This window comes from Puccinia triticina, chromosome 3A (genome assembly GCF_026914185.1).
Source record: "Puccinia triticina chromosome 3A, complete sequence".
NCBI classification, from domain to species: domain Eukaryota; kingdom Fungi; phylum Basidiomycota; class Pucciniomycetes; order Pucciniales; family Pucciniaceae; genus Puccinia; species Puccinia triticina.
In genome coordinates, this window is record NC_070560.1 from 6,815,567 (window position 1) to 6,835,081 (window position 19,515).

Consider the following 19,515-nt stretch of genomic DNA (forward strand, 5'->3'; position numbering starts at 1 on the left):
GTGGTTGTTTAGTGTCAACTTGAGCAAACATCTTGCTCATATTGATAAAAACAACCACAAATCAGGGCCTTTACCAGAAAGTTACACCAAAGTTACCCATATCTGGAAAAAAATGTAACGTAACTGGTTTTGTTCAGAATAATCAGGGAATGTAACTAGATAAAATGGAGCCCATTTTCTGCAGGAGATATCATAACTCCAAATTAGATATCTGTAACTAGCAGATAACGTAACTATAAAGGTTATGTTGCCCTCAGAGTTATCCATTTGGAGAACGTACCTGCCCACCGCTGTGTTAAGTTAGGCCTAGAGTAGCATTGGCAGGGAAAGGACTTGAGTTACAATCGGGCCCCCGGACCCGCCCGAGGGGCTTGTACAGCCACCGAGTTGGCCATCACCACTTTCTTCAAGACGAATCACGCACATCGATAAAATGAACGACCAATTCTTCCTCAGCGCGACCATCTCCAGATCACCCCATCAAGCCCGATCAGCCTTGCGCGAGGCCATCCCCGCCCTCTCCTCTCGCGGTTTGTTGGCTGCATCGAAATGGGCGGCCGAACTACTTGTTGCTGTTCGGCGATCGACTGGTTCAGACCATGGACTGGACAATCAACGTGTAGATTGTGAGCATCACATTTTCTGGAATTATATCACTAAACTCCCCCATCACTAGGTCATTCCTTTCGGGCTGATCCTGGTTCTGGTCTGCTGCTTGGCTCGTGATCGAGGAATGTAAAGTAGAAGACTCCCTCATGGCAGAAGCACCTTCCTTGGATCCGGGTCCATCCAAGCAGGCCGGATGGAGCCCTAAAGCCAAGGAATCTTCCGAATTCGCTGAAAGTCGCTTTGAATCTCGCCTCGCGGATGAGGATACCTACTTGGTTGGGAAAGCCTACTTCGACGTCAAGGAATATGATCGCGCCGCGATCGCTTTGAAATCCATCAGACGTGGCCCTGGGCGGTTCCTGGGACTCTATGCGCGTTTTCTGGCGATCGAAAAACGAATCAACGATATTTCAGGACCTCCGCTCGGTACATGGGACAATTTGTACCCCAAACAGATCCAGACTTGAGTCGGTTCACTAAATACTCTGCTGCGTTTCCTTCTCAACTATAGCAAGTCGAGATCACCAGCGGAAATTCACAACCCAGCATCGCGATTTACTTAGGGATATCCAGCCATCTATTGACCCATTTGATTTATATTTGTAAGTCTAACTATCATACGAAACGAGGGCTTCTATTTGACTCAAAGGGCTTGTAATATTGTCCGCCACGTTGGTTTCGAAGAAAGTCAATTTTACTCTCCCGTGGTGGATATCGATTGGAAGCTATCGACGCCTTAGTTCATTCGATCAACTTACATCAATACAATTGGAGCGCATGGAAGCTACTTCAGAAGCTCATCGAAGGCGCCGACGAGGTGAGCCATTTACTTCTCTCGACTTTTTCGACAATTCTCTTATTCCTTTTTTTTTGTCACAGCTTGAAACAGTCATTCCCAAGCTCCCCCGCGATGGGTTTATGAGTCGTTTTTTCTTCGTGCACGCTACTCTAGAGACTCATACTGCGGGTAACGGCGATTCACTAGCGGTGAGACATATTTGAGCAGATCAGTTTGAATGAGTTGGGTGGGCTGATTCACACTGTCGTCCCAATTTACAAAAAAAATGGACAGAAAGTAGTTGAAGAGCTTAAAGAACTGTTCCCAAGCTCTTTGTTCCTCAAAAGCCAGCAAGCCTTGATTGCATATCACGTTCGAGACTTCGACACAGCAGAGACGATCTTCGACAGCATCTATGAAGCCGATGCCTACCGCGTTGAAGACGTGGACACCTATTCGAACATTTTGTATGTGATGGACAAGCGAGCCAAGTTGACGGGTTTGGCTCAGCATTACGCTGGTGGTGTCGAAAGTTCAGGAGGCGATCGAATGAGACCGGAAGTATGCTGTTTGCTGGGTAATTATTGGAGTTTGAGCGGTGAACATGAAAAGGCAATCATCGAATTCAAGCGCGCTTTGCGCCTCGATCCTGGCTACTTGAGCGCTTGGACATTGATGGGCCACGAATATGTAGAAATGAAGAACACGTATGCTGCTATTGAATCATATCGTCGTGCCATTGGTCAGTTTTCTTTCATTTATTCGTCCCTTTACGCGTTTACTCGTTCATTTAACAATTGTATGTGGTCTCAATCACCATTTTACATTGCAGATGCGAACTCCAAAGACTATCGTGCATGGTACGGGCTTGGACAAACGTACGAGGTATTGGATATGCTTAGTTACTCGCTCTATTACTACCAGCAAGCGACTGCTCTTAAGCCATATGATACACGCATGTGGCTAGCGCTTGCACAAGTCTACGAGAAATTGGGGCGAAGAAGAGAAGCTCGAATGACGACAAAGCGTGCCTTAATGAATGCCCAGCCTCATGCCGGCCTCGGTGGTCAAGAAGATTTCGCGATCCTCCTCAAGCTGGCCGAGTTATATGATGCGGATGGCATCGTGGCTGAAGCAGCCAAATACCATAAAAGGTTCATCGATGAAAGTTTAGAGTTGGAAGGCGGACCAACAGTTGCACTTGCTAAAAGTTTGCTCTACCTGGCCAAGCACGAAATTGTAAGCTGGGCGAACTTTCACTTCGCCCTGAGTGTACCTTCAACTGTTTTCATCTACCTCAGCTCATCTTGCTTTATCATTTGGACCGTCTCTTCCGCAGAGTATTAACACTAATGCGCCTAATGGAGATTTTTCGAACGCCAAGGAATACTTGACGACTCTGGTTCGGATGAATGTGGATGAAAAGGAAGATGCCAAGGGCCTTTTACGAAGGTTGCAAGCTCTAGATCTCAAATCAACGCAAGCATAGATATCCAAAGCGAGAGATATCCATGTTCAGATAGGTCTTTTAAAATTGATTTTGATATCACCTTTAGAGATCAACCTTTCACGCTCCCAGCTCGTCCCGCAAGAGTAGCTCTCTACCTTTGTGGTGCTCATTTGGCCCGAAAGGACTGCGAAGCATCTTGCCATCCAATTTCGAAAAACCTGTTGTTGGAAAATCATCTATCGTTTCAATAGACGTGTAGGACGGTTCACATTAGCTTGTTGTATAAACTTTGGTACTTGGTCCTCATACTGTTTTGTCCCTTTTTGCCAAAATAAACAAATTATGTGGAAGGGTCAACTCCTCGAGCCCATCCGAAACCAGTAAAGGAATCTTTCGAGATGCACCAGTAATAATCCTCATGTACAGTGCGATTGTTTCTGCTTGGGACGTTCCTACACCAAATATCTTCTTCTGATCAGAGCTCAGTTAGTTCTGGTTGCGTTAGCCTGATCACCGCACCGGACCAGGAGAGTTTTAACATCAATCATAATTTTCTTATCAGTCTAGAGTCCAAAGGATTCGACCTAATTATCAACTGCAATTATTTCCCATCATAGGAGTTGAGAAAATTACTGGAGCCACAATCCAAGAAGATCAAGGTTCAAATCAATTCAGATCATCTGGCAGCTGGTTAAGGGTACACATCCTGGTACATCTTTTTGTTCGTCTTCCCATGTGGATTGCCTATCCACAAGCCTGATGCAGCTATAGTTCTGATGAGCCTGATCTGAGTAAATTATCGACGAAGTCATCTTTTTCGACTCCTAAACATCGCCCTTACCCCGATCACATTTGGCCGTCAGCCGCGCTCGGCCTCCTGGCTCCTCAACAAACGTCGATGGTCGAAATATAATGTATCCAGATCGCCCAATATTATTCAAGGGGAGGGAATTTAAACTTCAGGAAACGTTGGTTCAAACAGGGGTCAATGACTCTAGCCGGTCTCCTTGGGTAAAGGTGAGCGTTAGAAAAGAACAAAAAGTGAATAAATTCACCGCGCAATGATTTAGAGTTTGGAAAATCATAACCCACCAGATCTTATGTAGCTGATGCCAGATGGTGACCTGGTTCACCAATCGGGAATCTGGAGAAAAAAGAGGATGCAAAATCAGATTGTCCCCATACACCTTTGAGTTCGGGTTTCCTTGAAACCGAAAATACTCTTTATATGATTTTGTCCCTCAAGCGGAATGTGTTTTCCTTATCCCCCTGCGGTAAAAAGTAGAAGACGTTCTGGCTGTTTGAACTTATCTCCTTCGTCCAGCGTACAAAGGTCGGTCCTCTCATCCTTCTTTGAAATCAAGATTGAGTTGAACTTGATCAATCGCTGAACAAATTCTTCCTGGACCTATAGATTGTCTGTTTGGTTTCTAAGAAGGACGATATTGGTTGGCTGAACTTGGAGAAAAGATCCCCCGACAAGAGGCCGCATAACTTCGAAAAGTCAGATAGAAACGATGTCAATACTAGAATCCCTCCCGTGTCCTCAATCGCCGTGGCTAGCATGGATGGGTATCCCGTTAGAGTTGCTCCAAGCTATATTTTTACATCCATATTTCCAAATCAACTACCCAAAGGCGACAAGGTGGTACCGATTGCTAGTGATACCGATCTGCGTCTATTTGGCACTTGCAACAGTGCCGCGAAGGACTTTTTTACCTACAGATGAATATATACATTTTAACTTTGGTTTTGTTACTATGCCCACTTTCCACTTTATTTGTTTAAGTATCATCTATGGCTTTCACCAAGGCCCGGTTTTCAAATCTGAAGTCGAGCTATTCGATCAGGATTCTGAAGATCAAGTTGAAGGGCACGCCGGAAAACCTGAAGGGGAGGAACCAGCTCAACAAGGTGACGATTATAAGAAATCAGAGGTCAAACATTCGTCCAGTGATGTGAGGAGCCGTAAATGCAAATCCAAACCACGATCAAAATTTGTCAACAATACCACAGGCGAAAAGCACAATGAAATTGCTCCGGCGGATCAAACTTCTACGGCACAGACTACTTCAAGGAAGGTCAGCCTAGAAAAACCGCCTTCAATTGGCGAGCTAACTAGATGGATATCGGCCTTGATTATGAAGTAAGTATTCACGGAATTCTCTGTATAACTTTTGTATGATCAAATGTTGTTGGGACCTGAGGAGGACAGCCAAAGAAAATCTGACAAATCAGCTTTTGTTACTTCATTTCTATGGCGTTGCTTTGAACAGTCCTCGAGGATTGATTTGTACTTGGTCTCCGCCAGAAAATGTCGTACCAATCCAACGGAACTTGAACTTTAGGAAATTCATGATGAATCTTATCTTGAGAACAGTGATAATGCATTTCTGGTTCCAATTCGTCTGTGCTCTTGGTGTTGAAATTGTCATCAACTCGAATGCGGACGTGGATCATTTCCTATTCGAAAGACTAGGCTTAACTCCGTGGAGGATTGCCAAGTTTTATACGGTCAGTTTATACAACTTCTGGTTTTCCCTTGAAAAAAGAAGCTGAATCAATATCCTTTCTGGTTGATTTATTTTTTGGGCGAAAAGCCGTTCTTCCTGACGGTTGTTTTAGGTGTAAGTATCTAAATTGAAATGAACAGGATAAGTTGGGAGTGGAAAATTGGAAAACAAAAGAATACTACCGAATTTTCGAAAGGATAATCATTTTAACATATTTTTAATTTTTCTGCCTCTAGGGAGGAGCCTATAGTGGGTTCGCACTTGCGGGTGGATTATTCAACATAGTTGAAATTTCAACCATTTCATTTTTACGATTGATCCTACCCGCAAATAGTTCCTTTAGGCCAGAACCTGTGAATCCATCAAATTACCCTGCATTGTTCAATGATCCTTGGTTCAGAACGAGTTTGACAGAATTTTGGGGTAAAGGTTAGTTTATGAAAGTCCCAGTGGAAAAAAAAACTGCCTCTTTTGTCAAGTAATTCGGGCTAACAACTCTACAATCAAAACTACATCCATCATGTCTTTAGGTTGGCAAGCGGTGTTCAGACTTCATTTCTTATTTTGTGGGGCCCAACCCATGTATAAAATTTTCCATAGATATGGACCAACTGTAGGAAAATTGGCAGCTGTGATGGGCGCGATGGGATTGAGTGCTGCTATGCATGAGTTTTGTAAGAACCAAAACATGATTCTAGGATTTTTCAAGAAAACTGATTTACTGTCATCATGTCCTTCCTCTGATCCTTAGGCCTGGTTGCGGTGTCAAAAATTGATCCAACTTTTGCTTCTTTTAGGATGTTCCTTGGTCAGGGAATCGGGATAGCTTTAGAGGCGATCTTCAAGCAAGTTACTGGTCAAAAGGTCAGTATTTTGAAACTTCATAAAATCATAAAAAAGGATAAGTTGTTGAACCTTTTCCTTGTTTGTTATCTGCATAGGTTTCTGGACCCCTAGGTTGGGCCTGGACTTTTGGTTACATGATCCTCAATGGAAGACCAATGGTAGATGCTTGGTGGGTTCTGAAAGAGGCTTTTTAAGCTTTTTTCATCTTGTTGAATCACATGAAAGATTAATGAATTTTGGAACTTGCCATAATTTTCTAACTTTGTAGGATACAACGCTCCTTAGGCAGAGGAGTAGTACCATTCAAACAATGGGGACTGATGCATTTTTTGGTTCCATTTGGCCCTTTGATTACGGATGAGGTGTATGTTTATTTGATGAGCTGGGTCAAGATTTTCTAATTCATTTGGTTCAATGACACACATTGATTTGTGGAGGAAAATGGAGGAATGAAATCTGAGACTTTTTTGAAGAGATAGAATGAAGCATTGAAGAAGAAAATGTTGAAATTCCAGTGTTGCTGGTCTCTCTTTCCTCCTCTTTCCCTTCCCTGTCACACTTTTTCTCTCCCTGTCACTCCCTCACTCCCTCCAGATCATATACAATGTTCACCTTCTTTCCCACAATCCGGCCCCAATATTGTAATAGCTTAAAGATACCCAGCTTAGACAAGAAATAAAACTCATCTGTTTTCTGCGCCAGTTCCCTGAGGTCACTCATACAACCTCTTGTAGTGTGTACACTTTTCTGTCACACAAGCTAGCAGCTTAGCCCTCAAAGACGGCTTCCTTTGTTGTTTTTCAGCCTCAAGAAAAATTTCTGAGTCTTTTTTGTCACTCCATCCTCATTGCCTTTTCAAGCTAGCTTCAACAGAAAAGTCAGAAGCAAAAATAGTTTTGTATTGAATTTGAAAAGGAAAAAAAAAAAAAAGCGGTGGGCTTTTGTCACACTCCCCACTCTAATAGATTCACTTCCCCAATTTGGAATAAAAATTTTGGGAATTTGCACACTAAAATTTGGCAATGAGCAGTCCTGCACGTCAGTTATGAGGCGCCATGGAGGGCAAAAAATTCCTTCCAGATCCATGTTTTTTTTCTTCTGTTTTTCAAAATCACTTTCTTCTAGAGATTGCCTAGTGGACCCGGGTACCCGCGGTGATTTTGAGCATATTCACCCGGACTTGGACCTAGTGCCTTCCATCTGCAAATTTCTTGAACTTTTTCACCCCTGAATGGCTCAGACATTTTTCCATCACATCTGCATCTCAGACTTTATTCATCAAGAAAGATGTTTGTGGATGTAATCTGTTCAAGGATATCAGCTTGGTGACTGGTCCAGGCAAGGGGATGTGAAAAAAACAAAAAATGAGGCTCTTGACAGCATTTTAACCCTGTGAATGGTTGATTTTGTAACTTGATTCCAACACAATTAATCATCATACCTGCATGTGAAAAATATTTTAGGTATGTGTACCAAGAAATTGATTGAATTCAGCATGATAAGGCCAAATCCATTAAAGGGTACATACCATGAAGTGTTTCAAGACACTGTTAAATCATCTTTCTATTTATCACAATTCAAGTCTAGTGGATGATTACTCTACATGTGTTGTAAGCACAAACACAATTTCATCTTTTGAATTACAATTTTAATCATTACAGCTGCTCTCTTCTTGAGGGGCCTAAGAGCATCCGCATCGGTTGCAGATTAAGGGAGGATTAGTGTAACTAATCCTCCTCGGCAACCGCATTGGGTCCAATTTAATCGGACTAAACTCCTCCAGGGAGAGAACTTAGCTAAGTCCCTCAATCAGAGGCGTGCAAGCGCTGTTGCAAGACGGCCCTCCGAAGGAGGGACTTATGCCCTACCTTGCAAATGAGTAGGCAGCAGATTTCTGTTTTCAGCCTTTTTTGCTTGTCCCTCCGTTGAGGCTACGCAAGGACAGCTGGGGCCAAGTCAGCTGCTTCAAGAAATAGCCAAGAAGCATGGCTCTCTGCTGGTATCTTTCTTTTACCTGTAACACATGAGCTTGATTTTTGAAAAAATTAATAAGAGCTGCTAGGTTTTGACAGGTGTCAAAAGTATGGCTTTGACCAAGGCCTGTTTGAACAATGCCCTCCCAAAACCCATGAACTCCTTTTTGTTTCATTTGGGATTCAAGAGTGTTTTTGGAGGGATCCGACCTCAGGAAGGTGGAAAGTGAAAGGGCAGATGTAGGCGGACAAATCTGTCTGCTCAGATTTTCAATGGCTTCTACTTGAGTTGAGATATCAAGAGTTGAAGATTTTGAAAATTTTCCCCAGCCAAATGGGATTTCTGCTGCCTACTGTTTTGCGAGGTAGGGCGTAAGTCCCTCCTTCAGAGGGTCGCTTCGCGACAGCGCTTGCGCGCCTCCAATCGAGGTACTTAGCTAAGTTCGTCCCGGGAGTACGATTTGGAGTAAGTGGGAGTAAAGTTACTCCTTGCTAATCCTGGGAGTAAGCGCTGCATGCAGACACTCCTCCCCACTCAAAAGTATGCACCAAACACTGCTTACATAAGCTGTAGGTGCATACCACGTACTTACACAGCTTTTTTTCCCGCACCAATGCGGTTGCCGGCCGGGAGTAAGCAGATCTGTTACTCCTTGAGTTACACCCGCACCGATGCGGATGCTCTAAGCTCTTGAAATTTATATTTCATCACTCAGAACAGGCTACAATCTTTCAGGATGGGGAGCTGAATATATGTTTGATTTTCAATCTATCAGTGTACCTATAAATTGATCATTTCAATCTCCATCATAATAAACAATTAGATGCAATGCGGGTTAATTTAAAGACTAGAACTATAAAATTTACAATACAAATTATCAATTTGGACAGATTACTAGACAGAAAAAAATATGATACAAAGAAACAAAATGGGTTTTACGTATTATTCAAAAAATTCTGTGTTGTAAAATTTTAGCATTATGAACATCAAATTTCATTCACTAGGTGGTGGAGGTTCGTCCGATATTTTATGAGTGTCTGGTTGTATGAACAAGGATAATTTGACCAGGCCAGTTCAATATTTGAGATCATCTGTAAATAAATAGCATCATTAAGGAAGGTTTAACATTCGTGGAGTTGGAAGGTCAGTTGGAGAGATCAAATTTTTGATATTGCGGATTACTGATACTGACCGAGAAGTGCAGGTGAAAGAACGATATTGTTTTATTTATTATTTACTTCAACGCAACTTGACTCCGAGGACGGACCGAAAGGGGAGGTTGAGGATCTTTCTTAATAACTAGGGGGCTGGTCGTAGGGAATGGATCAGTCGAAGGTTTCTTGATAGCCAAGGTACTGGTCGTGGACAGAGAATCAGCCGAATTTTTCTTATTATCCAACCTATTTTTGGGGATAATTGGGATAATGGGACGGTAATTATAATCAATCCAGTCAAGGTAATCCTACGTATGCACAAGGAGTGATTCAAAATCAGTCAGTTTTGGATGCGCTAGATTAACTTGTCTTTCAGCTTGATCCTAATGACTCACGGGTCCAAGGATGTTTTCAGGAAGATGGGGAGAGCGTAAGGGGGTGTCATATAATCTTTTTCCTTGAGCACCCGGACCGAAGTTACCGTACTCTTGAAATTGAACGCCTTCCGTGCGTGGATCGGATGGAGACCAAGCCATCCATCCATCAGGGTTTATGACATCACTAAGATTGCAGTGTTGGAACGCTACCTTCGCCCCAGCTCTCCAAGGTCGACCCAGGTAAGCCGTCCCTGGAAGTGCACCCGCGCTGAACACATTAGCTCTATTCAATACAAAAAAACCAGAGATGTCATCGACATGTCTGCCGCTCGCGGTAATACTGTGTGGTAGCAGACAAAGCAAAGCACAATTGACCCAAAAAAATCAGCTCTTGATTAGTGATGCTAAATAAGATTTGCTGACGGTTCTTTTGAGCCTTTAAGAATCGGGATGGTCAGCTGCTCGAACCAGGCATTGACGTCTCTTCCAAAGATGAAATCTGTTTCACCAGGACCACACCGTCAGCAAGATTTCATGCTTGTTTGTCAGTTTTAGGGCAATCAAAAACGTGAGGGAGCAGGTGAACCTACCAACAGCGCCTATTATCACGCAGGCACTATAAAGCTGTATACCTCGATAAGCTCTCACAGTATCCTGAAAGCTCCTGAAGGTACAGTTGTAGTAACCTACAAATTTGCGAGAAGTCAGACCACAAAGAATTATTGGACAATTTTATTCTAGTAAATAATTACCTTGTCTGTCACCTTTGGCGTTGAGAGCTAGCGCTTGAGTGTCAGTGCCTGTGCCATATTCGTTGATGACGTTACTGATGATTTTAAGGGGAGAAGTAATTTCTTGTCAGGAATCGCGTTCTTGCAGCGGGAGACAGGCTACAAACGGTGTCTTTAGCGGCCGACTCACATGAAATAGAGACCGAAACTAAGAAACAAATTAGCACAAACAATCAGCACCATATACTCCAAATTTTTGACGCAGTTTTCAAGAAGAAAAGAGGAGACAGGTCAACTCACTCATCCTTCAAGACATTCAACGTCGCACTGGCTTCATTCGACTTGGCCTCTTTGGCACCAAGTGCAAAGACTATACTCACATAATTTTGCCCATTTTCATTCGGCTTTTTGGCACGGATAATGAGAGGCTACTCAAAGATGTTAGTTGTGAAGCACGTAAGTTTCTAGGTAAAAAGATGTTACTATTCTTGACGTAGTTAGATGAAATACTGACTGGGTCATAATCTACATAGACTTGTTCCCTGTAAAGTCCTATAGCGCTTTTCAGAATCTCAGTTTTCAGAATCTGCAAGCACAAAAAGTGGAACAATGAAATACCAACCTTCGTGGACATATATGACCTGAGGTCCAGTTCGATCCTTCAGCGAATTAACAGCGGCCTGTATAGTTCTAAATTTGAAGGGAAATGTGACCATGGAATTACTCAGCTGAGGTTGTTTTTTTCGTCTTCTTTTTACTCTGTCTTTGGAGAAAAGAAGAGAATTAGAGAAGTACTACTACATACCGAAATTCTCTTGGGTGGTTGGTATTTTGACGAACGATGATAGTAGGAGGCGGGAAATTAGAAACGTTGAAAAAACGCGATCCTCTCCCGTTGCCATTGATGTCGTTGACGGAGGGAGGTGTAATGAGAGGTGGTTGGTTTCGGGAGACCTGATTTTGCCGAGCACGATGGATGTGACTTGAGGGGATAGATAAGGTGCAGTGAGTGATGAGTAGGCAGGCTAGCCAAAGGGCGCGGAACATAATCCTTGCTCCGGAGAACGAGATTTCTGCTAGGTAGCAAAGGCGATGCAATTATTTACAGGGTAATATTGAACAGAGATAGAAAAATAAAATGCAGGTTAAGATCACTTCAACCCTTAGCCAGTATCACGCGTGGGATACGGTAGATAATCCGGGATATCTGGTGAAGGACCGCGGATCACACCAGATATCTGAAGCCCGAGGTTCCGAAACCTGCAGATATGGGTGGATATTTCTGGATCTGAAGCGGGGCTCTTCAGGATGCAGAGTCTCAGCGGAATAGACACGCGCAAAAGATGAGAGGAAACTGGCAAATGGCCTGAATATGAAAAGGAACTGGGGGAAAACATCCTACAAGAGAGGACGCCTTATAAGGGCACCTCGAACAGAAACACAAGGACAAACAACCCCTGGCTACAGGGTTGCAGACAAACGACTATTAGCCGTAACACGGCGGGGCGAATTCAAAAATGCTGTGGCGCCACGCCACATGGACCACGATTGCGCCACCATGGCGTACAGGTGACCCATGGCGATGTGGCGCCCCCACGGTGCCCCCCTCGGCGCCACGGTCCTCAGGGCGGCCCCGAGGCCCGAGCGAGAGACCCTCGAGTGACCCGACGTCCAAAGGGCGGGCCAGCGGTCGGCCCCCAGGCGCCCCGGCCGGGCCGCCATTGTGACCACCACGCAGCAATGGCGGCAAGGCCTTGTAAGGTTGGATGCGCCCCTTGGCTACCTCTATGACCTGCCTAAACACAAGTCTCTCGCTTCGGGGGGCCCTGTTATAGCCTGGGCTGGCGCGAAGCGCGAGCCTCTGAAGGAGGGACTTGTGACTAAAGTCCCCAAACTGAACTGAGAGCTTGAGGCGCTTTGGCAGGGAAAAACTTGCCCTGCCATTTGCCCCACCTTCCCGGAGGAAATCCGTTCAGCCTAGTGAAACGGCCCAATGGCCTTATTTTCCTTCATCTTTCTGCACTAGACAGATTCCCAGGGGTCGGGTCCTTCACTTTCAATAAAATAAGGGGGTTACTAAACATACCCGGGTATTTCCGCGTTTGTACCCGGTTTTTGCGTACCCCCTTTTCCGCGTGCGTACCCAGTTTTTTTCTATTCATTTCTACGCGACGCAAAATAGGCTTAAAATTCATCTAAAATCCTGAAACAAATTATGACACATTCAAAATTCCAAAAAAGCAACTTTAAATGATTCAATTAATTTTTTGCATACCCCCTTTTCCCCAGTGTGTACTAAGGGAATATCTTTTTTGTTACATGTACCAGGGTTCCAAAAAATTGAGGGAACATTTAAACATGCATTAGGCCCCAATTATAAACATTTTTTTGAGATATTTTTGAAAAGTTTTTGAACTTGCCCAAAAAAGAAATTGAGGCCCTGTTTGGAGCCAATATAATTGCGCGATATAATCTGGAAACTTGTGACATCTGATCAAGTTTTGGCGGACCTGATCAGATGTCATATAGGATGTCATGCAAAAAAAATCATATATCGCCTGGATTATATTGGCTCCAAACGGGGCCTGAACTTTTTTTGAAATCTTTTTAATTTCAAAAATACTGCAGATGCACTCAAATACACCCAGGAGGTGTGGTTGAACCATTTTTGAAAAAAAAAATGTTTTCATTTTGTTTTCATTTTGTTTTCATTTTGTTTTCATTTTGTTTTCATTTTGTTTTCATTTTGTTTTCATTTTGTTTTCATTTTGTTTTCATTTTGTTTTCATTTTGTTTTCATTTTGTTTTCATTTTGTTTTCATTTTGTTTTCATTTTGTTTTCATTTTGTTTTCATTTTGTTTTCATTTTGTTTTCATTTTGTTTTCATTTTGTTTTCATTTTGTTTTCATTTTGTTTTCATTTTGTTTTCATTTTGTTTTCATTTTGTTTTCATTTTGTTTTCATTTTGTTTTCAAATACTTTTCAGTTCATTTTCAAAAACTTTTCAAAAATATCTCAAAAAGGTGTTTATAATTGGGGCCTTAGAAGCTTCCTTTGAAATTTTTGAGAGAAAAAAATAGGTACGTGGCGGGTACATGATGTGCTTAGTAGAAAAATGACTGCTACATGTATAACTTTTTTGTTACACATTTAAAGAGTCTAAAAATTTCAAAAATGTTTCTATGGTGTATATTCTGTGCGCCATTAAATTTATAGCAATGGGGTAAACACCAAACATGAGATATAGGGGGGCCGGGCAGCCTTAATAGGAACAATCTGCCTAATTATTGAATATTTTTTTTGGTAAATTTCCCAGAAGTCTAAGGAATTAAGGGGTTACATAATGATGCATATTCTCTGCGCTCTGAAACTTTTGGCAATATTGGTACCTCAGAACATGAAATATAAGGGGTGTGTGGTAGTCATATTGCCTTACTGCGCACCCCTTATATCTGATGTTCTGAGGTACCAATATTGCCAAAAGTTTCAGAGCGCAGAGAATATGCATCATTCTATAACCCCTGCAATTCTTAGACTTCTGGGAAATTTATCAAAAAAGATATTCAATAATTAGCCAGATTGTTCCTATTGAGGCTGCCCGCCCCCCCTATATCTCATGTTTGGTGTTTACCCCATTGCTATAAATTTAATGGCGCACAGAATATACACCATAGAAACATTTTTGAAATTTTTAGACTCTTTAAATGTGTAACAAAAAAGTTATACATGTAGCAGTCATTTTTCCACTAAGCACACCAAGTACCTGCCACGTACCTATTTTTTTCTCTCAAAAATTTCAAAGGAAGCTTCTAATGCATTTTGAAATGTTCCCTCAATTTTTTGGAACCCTGGTACATGTAAAAAAAAAGATATTCCCTTAGTACACACTTGGGAAAAGGGGGTGTGCAAAAAATTAATTAAATCATTTAAAGTTGCTTTTTTGGAATTTTGAATGTATCATAATTATTTTCAGGATTTTAGATGAATTTTAAGCCTATTTGAGTTGCGTAGAAATGAGCAGAAAAAAACCAGGTACGCACGCGGAAAAGGGGGTACACAAAAACCGGGTACAAACGCGGAAAAACCGGGTACGTTTAGTAACCCCCTAAAATAATGAAATTTCCATTTTTTGGAGTGAGGACCCCAGGGTTTCTCTTACTCATTCATCTATCTTCCGCAATCTTTCCTTTCTATGCATTATGTAAATAAACAAGGTACCAAATGTCCAATCTGTATGACTCATACTATAAAGTAAACCACTATTATGCAATAACTCAAACATCCAATCTCAAGTGGAGACTCTTGCTCCCATCCAAGGAAATTCATACTATATCTTCAAAATATGTAAAAAAAAATACATAGTGGCAAAGCCAATATGTTTGCCTACATGTGAAAGTTCAAGGCAGGTTGATTGGATTTGTGGTTTGGAAGTTACAAGTGCTTCAGTTTTGAAGAGGCCAAAAAAGGCTCAAAAAGCCACAGCTCTCAGGCCACGGCTTTTACTTTGCTCACAAGCCCCTCTTTCAGAGGCTTGCTATGCGAGGCGCCCCCCCCCCCCCCCCCCCCCCCCCCCCCCCCCCCCGCCCCTGAAATTAGGGATTGTTGATCGGTACCCGTGGCGGGTACCTAGTACCGCTTGCCGGGTACCGCTCGCACCCGTGCAGCGGTGCCGGGTGCGGTACTAGGTACTTGGGTTTCGCCAAGAGGAGGTACCCGGGTACCACCCACCCTCTACTATGAAGCTGCGGTCCGCGGGGGTAATTAATGCCCACTCTACTATGAGGCTGCGGCCCGCGGCGGCAGACTGTGACATGTCATAGAAATCACATATACATACTGACACTGATTTCATATCCAGTCTTTAGTTGAGTGCTGCTCGATCACTCACCAAAAAAGATGTCTTCCAGCCGTAAACGTCCCAAGTCTTGCCTATCCCGTGGACCTTCGACCCAAGACAATACACCAGACCCACAGAACCCACCCAAAAAAGAAACAAATGAAGCCCCCAGTAACACAGACCCCGGAAATACATACAACTGATGCTCCACCTGGAACCCAGCCCCCGACTGATGAGGAGGATTTGCGTGCGTACCACTCATTATTCTTGTCATCACATCCCTTCATTGCATCCAAAACTGTTCTGGCTAGTGATCATATATAGAACAAGCAAGGAGAGTTGTTGAAACCTCTATCAGTCAAATCTACGCTTCATATAAGATACCCGAGCTTTCCAATCAGTTGGACAAGTATGGAAGGCGCATGATTGCTTATCTGTGCAAGATGTAAGCCTTTCTCTTTGATTTAATCAACCTGTGAACTTTTTTAATGACCAGAAGCTTCAGATTCGGCACCAAGATCAACCGCCCAACCTCCAACTCCTCTTGCAGCAACCTCAACAAACATGCCGCAATATGCTTGCAAAAAATTCAGGAATCAAAAAACTCTCCATTGTTGGCTCAATTTGGAATAAAAGGGACTGGGGACATCAATCCAGTGGAAGTAAGTGCTGAGTTGCAGCCATTTTTCAACTGGAGAGGAGTTCATAACCAATCTATCTCTTTTTTTCAGGTTCCTCAACTTTGCGCTATATGTTGCGCTGAGGCAGCAAGGCCATTTTCCGCACTTTTGGATGCCCGCCTGAAAGAAATCCTCCATCCAACGGTCCTCAAGCATTTGCCAAAACCGCACCACGTCTTGAAGGATATTCACATGCTCTATTCTGCTATACAGCACAAGTATAAAGCAGGTTTAAAGGTTGAGTTCTGGTTTTCCCTTGTATTTATTACTAACTTTGTCACCTGACTGACTTTGCTGTTTATCAGGCACACAAAGGTGCATTATATCTATGGGTTGATTCATGGCAGTCCCCTAACGGATTTGATATCTTGGGTATAGTAATCTACCAATTAGCGGATGACGGCATGGGGGAGCTAGATCTAGAGGCCATGCCTCTAGACTTTGTTCAACTTTCTCAAAGCCACACAGGTGAATACTTGGCAAAGACAATTGGCTTGGTTTTGAACAAGTTTGACATTGAGGACAAGGTGAGCCTATTTGTTTGTTGACAGCTCAATTTCTACACTGACCAATGATGTTTTAGATATGTGGTATTGTTAGTGATAACGCATTGAACAATAAAGTGATGGTTCAGGAGCTGAATAAGCTCAAGTGGCCACGGTTCTAAGGTGAGCCGCAATGGATTCGGTGCTTTGCGCACATCCTGAACTTGATAGTACAGGGGATCCTTTGACCGTTTGGAACTCAGAAAGCAGAGAATACTTCCAAGTATCAAAGTGATATTGTCGGTGTGGATGAATGGGATTCTGAAGATGATGATGCTGAGGAGCAAATAAGATTGTAAGTCCAACTATCATTCCTTCAATTCTAATTTCTGCAGCTTTGTGACAACATACTCTAGGCTTTCTCCGGGCCAAAACGGCGCAACCCAATTACCAGATGAAGATTTGGGCAAGGGTGAATCACCGTTGGGGCCAACAAAGACAATATGGAATCCCTCAATGAAGAAAATATAAATGAAGCTAGTGAAGAAGATGAAAGTGATTGCTATATGTCCGCTTTGTGCAAATAATCGTTGGAAAAGGTACATAAAACAGTTCTTGGTGCAATCAACATGAGAAAGGCACTGACTTCAGACCTTGCTGCAGTTCGGTGCAGTTGCCAAGAAGTTGAGGTACTCGCTCAATTCAAGAGCAGAGTTTGTAGAGATCTGCCAAGAGAAAGGGTGTTCAAAGCCGCATACTGTTGAGAGAGATGTCCGTACTCGATGGAACTCAACATTTACTCAACTCAAGAGCATTCTTAGGTTTCAAGCTGCTGTGTAAGTCACTCACTGCTTCTCTTTCCAAGTCAAAGCAGATTCATCATTTTTTTTAAATTTTATCTTATTAGCCTCCAGTGGCAGCGTCATCAAAGGCATGGCCTTGAGTGCAGGCATCACTTGGATCAGTCAGACCTTCACTTTGCGCGCGGTTTGGTCAACGTCCTGGGAATCTTTGATGAGCTAACACTTAAGGTATCCGTTGCAGGCTCTTCTTGCTTATCAAATATTGTTTTATACATCAATCAAATCACCGAGCACCTATCAACTATCATCAGCGATCCACAATACCCTCCAGCGTTGAGGAATGCGAGTCAATTAGGATTAAAAATAACCAACAAATACTATAGCTGCTTAACGGACACCCCCCCGCTTTACAGAATAGCTATCTGTACGTATATTCCACCTTATCATGGTTGTTTTTATCCTTAATATTGAACTTGTGAATGTCAGTCCTACACCCATCATTTAAGGACGAGTACTTCAATATGGCAAAGTGGGCGCCTGAATGGATCTCCAAAGCAATACGCTTAGCCTGGGATATGTGGTTATTGCCTTACAAGCCCCAAGCGCCAACTGCACCTGTACCTGTACCAACTAAAGCCTCCAAGGTAAGTCACAGTTGTAATTGATCTAAATATACCATGTACGTTTTATTAATCTCTCACATAAATATCTCAATAGCCAAAGACCACTATGCTTGCAGGCCTTGGCAACGCGGCAGCCGCCCAAGGGGGAACCTCCTCATCCAATGCATTCAATGTCTGTCTGGCCAGGGGACTTGTCCTAGATGCTAATAACAATCCCGTCAATCCTCTCAAGTGGTGGCTTCAACAGAAGCATTCTGGAAACACACATGGGGGCCTTGTACATATGGTACTTGATGTTTTAAGTTGTCCAGGTCAGCCAACCAACTCCGGATTAATATTTCTACTGCATCTAACTAACCTTGTTTGTACTTCATTAACTAGCAACCTCTGTTGATATGGAGAGGGCATTTAGCTTCAGTCGGGATTATGTTTCATCAAGAAGGCACCAACTCAGACCAAACTCAATAAGTGGCAGAATGACTGTTGCCTTCTATTCAAAAACCAGAAGAATCAAAGAAGGTACCCTGGCCGCATGGAAACAAAAATACAAGGATTCCAGCAAGACCACAAAGAATTCTAAAAGAAAGGTAATTGTCTTAGATGATGATTAATCCCAGTATGAGTTGGTTTGGCTAGTTTACATAGTATAAATTAAGATATTTGGTGATGCTTGCAATATAAAAAGTAGTTAATTAAGTATTGGAGGGCTGGTTATGGCAATGGAGACAAAAGCTAGTGCTTTCAGTACCTGTGGTACCCGCCAGGCGGTTCCGGGTGTGGTACTAGGTACCTGATGTGGGACAAAAAACAAGGGGGTACCCAGGTACTGGTTGGTACCAGGGTCTAGATCAACAATCCCTACCCTGAAACAAGGTTATTGTGCTAAGCTAGCTCCATGAAACCCTCAGGACTAACACCTTGGGCTTCCAACAACCATATCAAAAGGCTCCCTTGTAGAGATGGCCCCGGCGAACCCGTTGCGGGTACCTGCTATCCGCTGGCGGGTACCCGCCGAGGCCGTCGGGTACCCGCCAACGGGTGCGGATGTCTAGGATTCTGGGAAAATTCCAGCGGGTACCCGGGTACTTTTACGCCACACCCGCCCAGATATGTAAGCCGTGGTGGCCCACAGCTGTGCAGCACAGTATCTCCGGCCCGGCCCTCCCGTCCTCTCCGCCGCTGCCCTCCTCCCTGTCGGTCCCTCCCTCCTGCACTGCCCACCCCATTCTGTACCGACTAACAATGACACAACCCCGTAAAAGGCTCCGAAGTCGGGCAGAAATAGAAGGCAACACCAAACCCAAACAAACCAATGAACAGGAAGACCAGGACAATGTGGACTCCTCAGCCACCCCAAGTAGCACACAGGTTGGAGCTGGAATGACAGATGAGTAGCGTCTAGGTGATTTCCTTTCTTTTTTTCCTTGTGGTGTATTTCACTGATAAAAATTCATATTTTGAATGTGTAGAACACGCGCAGAAACTTGCATTCAACCAAGTTAGTTCTGCGTATGCCTCTTACAAGCCGCCCACTATGTCCAATCAGCTAGATAAGTTCCAACGCTGTATGATTGCGTGGAAATGTAAGATGTGAGTATCATTTCTTTGAGAAGATTTAAGAAACAAGATCATGATATCCTAAACTATTCCCATT

At 43.2% G+C, this 19,515-nt stretch overlaps 3 protein-coding genes across 3 annotated transcripts; 2 read left to right on the plus strand and 1 right to left on the minus strand.

Moving 5' to 3' along the window:
- Window positions 1–433: 433 nt before the first annotated feature.
- Window positions 434–2,876, plus strand: PtA15_3A731 (uncharacterized protein; the record flags this gene model as incomplete). Its single annotated transcript, XM_053167728.1, has 8 exons — window positions 434–626; window positions 742–1,035; window positions 1,121–1,211; window positions 1,294–1,426; window positions 1,489–1,596; window positions 1,682–2,129; window positions 2,220–2,626; window positions 2,727–2,876. The coding sequence occupies 8 exons, from the start codon at window positions 434–436 to the stop codon at window positions 2,874–2,876; spliced, it is 1,824 nt and encodes a 607-aa protein (XP_053018916.1).
- Window positions 2,877–4,354: 1,478 nt separating this feature from the next.
- On the plus strand, window positions 4,355–6,597 carry PtA15_3A732 (uncharacterized protein; the record flags this gene model as incomplete). The annotated part of the gene is made up of 8 exons (XM_053167729.1): window positions 4,355–4,983; window positions 5,114–5,351; window positions 5,438–5,464; window positions 5,587–5,779; window positions 5,881–6,024; window positions 6,102–6,214; window positions 6,292–6,365; window positions 6,465–6,597. 8 exons carry the CDS (start codon window positions 4,355–4,357, stop codon window positions 6,595–6,597), a joined length of 1,551 nt encoding a protein of 516 aa, XP_053018917.1.
- A 2,872-nt stretch (window positions 6,598–9,469) lies between these two features.
- PtA15_3A733 (uncharacterized protein) lies at window positions 9,470–11,479 on the minus strand (the record flags this gene model as incomplete). Its single annotated transcript, XM_053167730.1, has 11 exons — window positions 9,470–9,632; window positions 9,720–9,826; window positions 9,912–10,041; window positions 10,125–10,200; window positions 10,292–10,387; window positions 10,454–10,527; window positions 10,623–10,640; window positions 10,733–10,860; window positions 10,947–10,984; window positions 11,055–11,122; window positions 11,238–11,479. 11 exons carry the CDS (start codon window positions 11,477–11,479, stop codon window positions 9,470–9,472), a joined length of 1,140 nt encoding a protein of 379 aa, XP_053018918.1.
- Window positions 11,480–19,515: the final 8,036 nt, after the last annotated feature.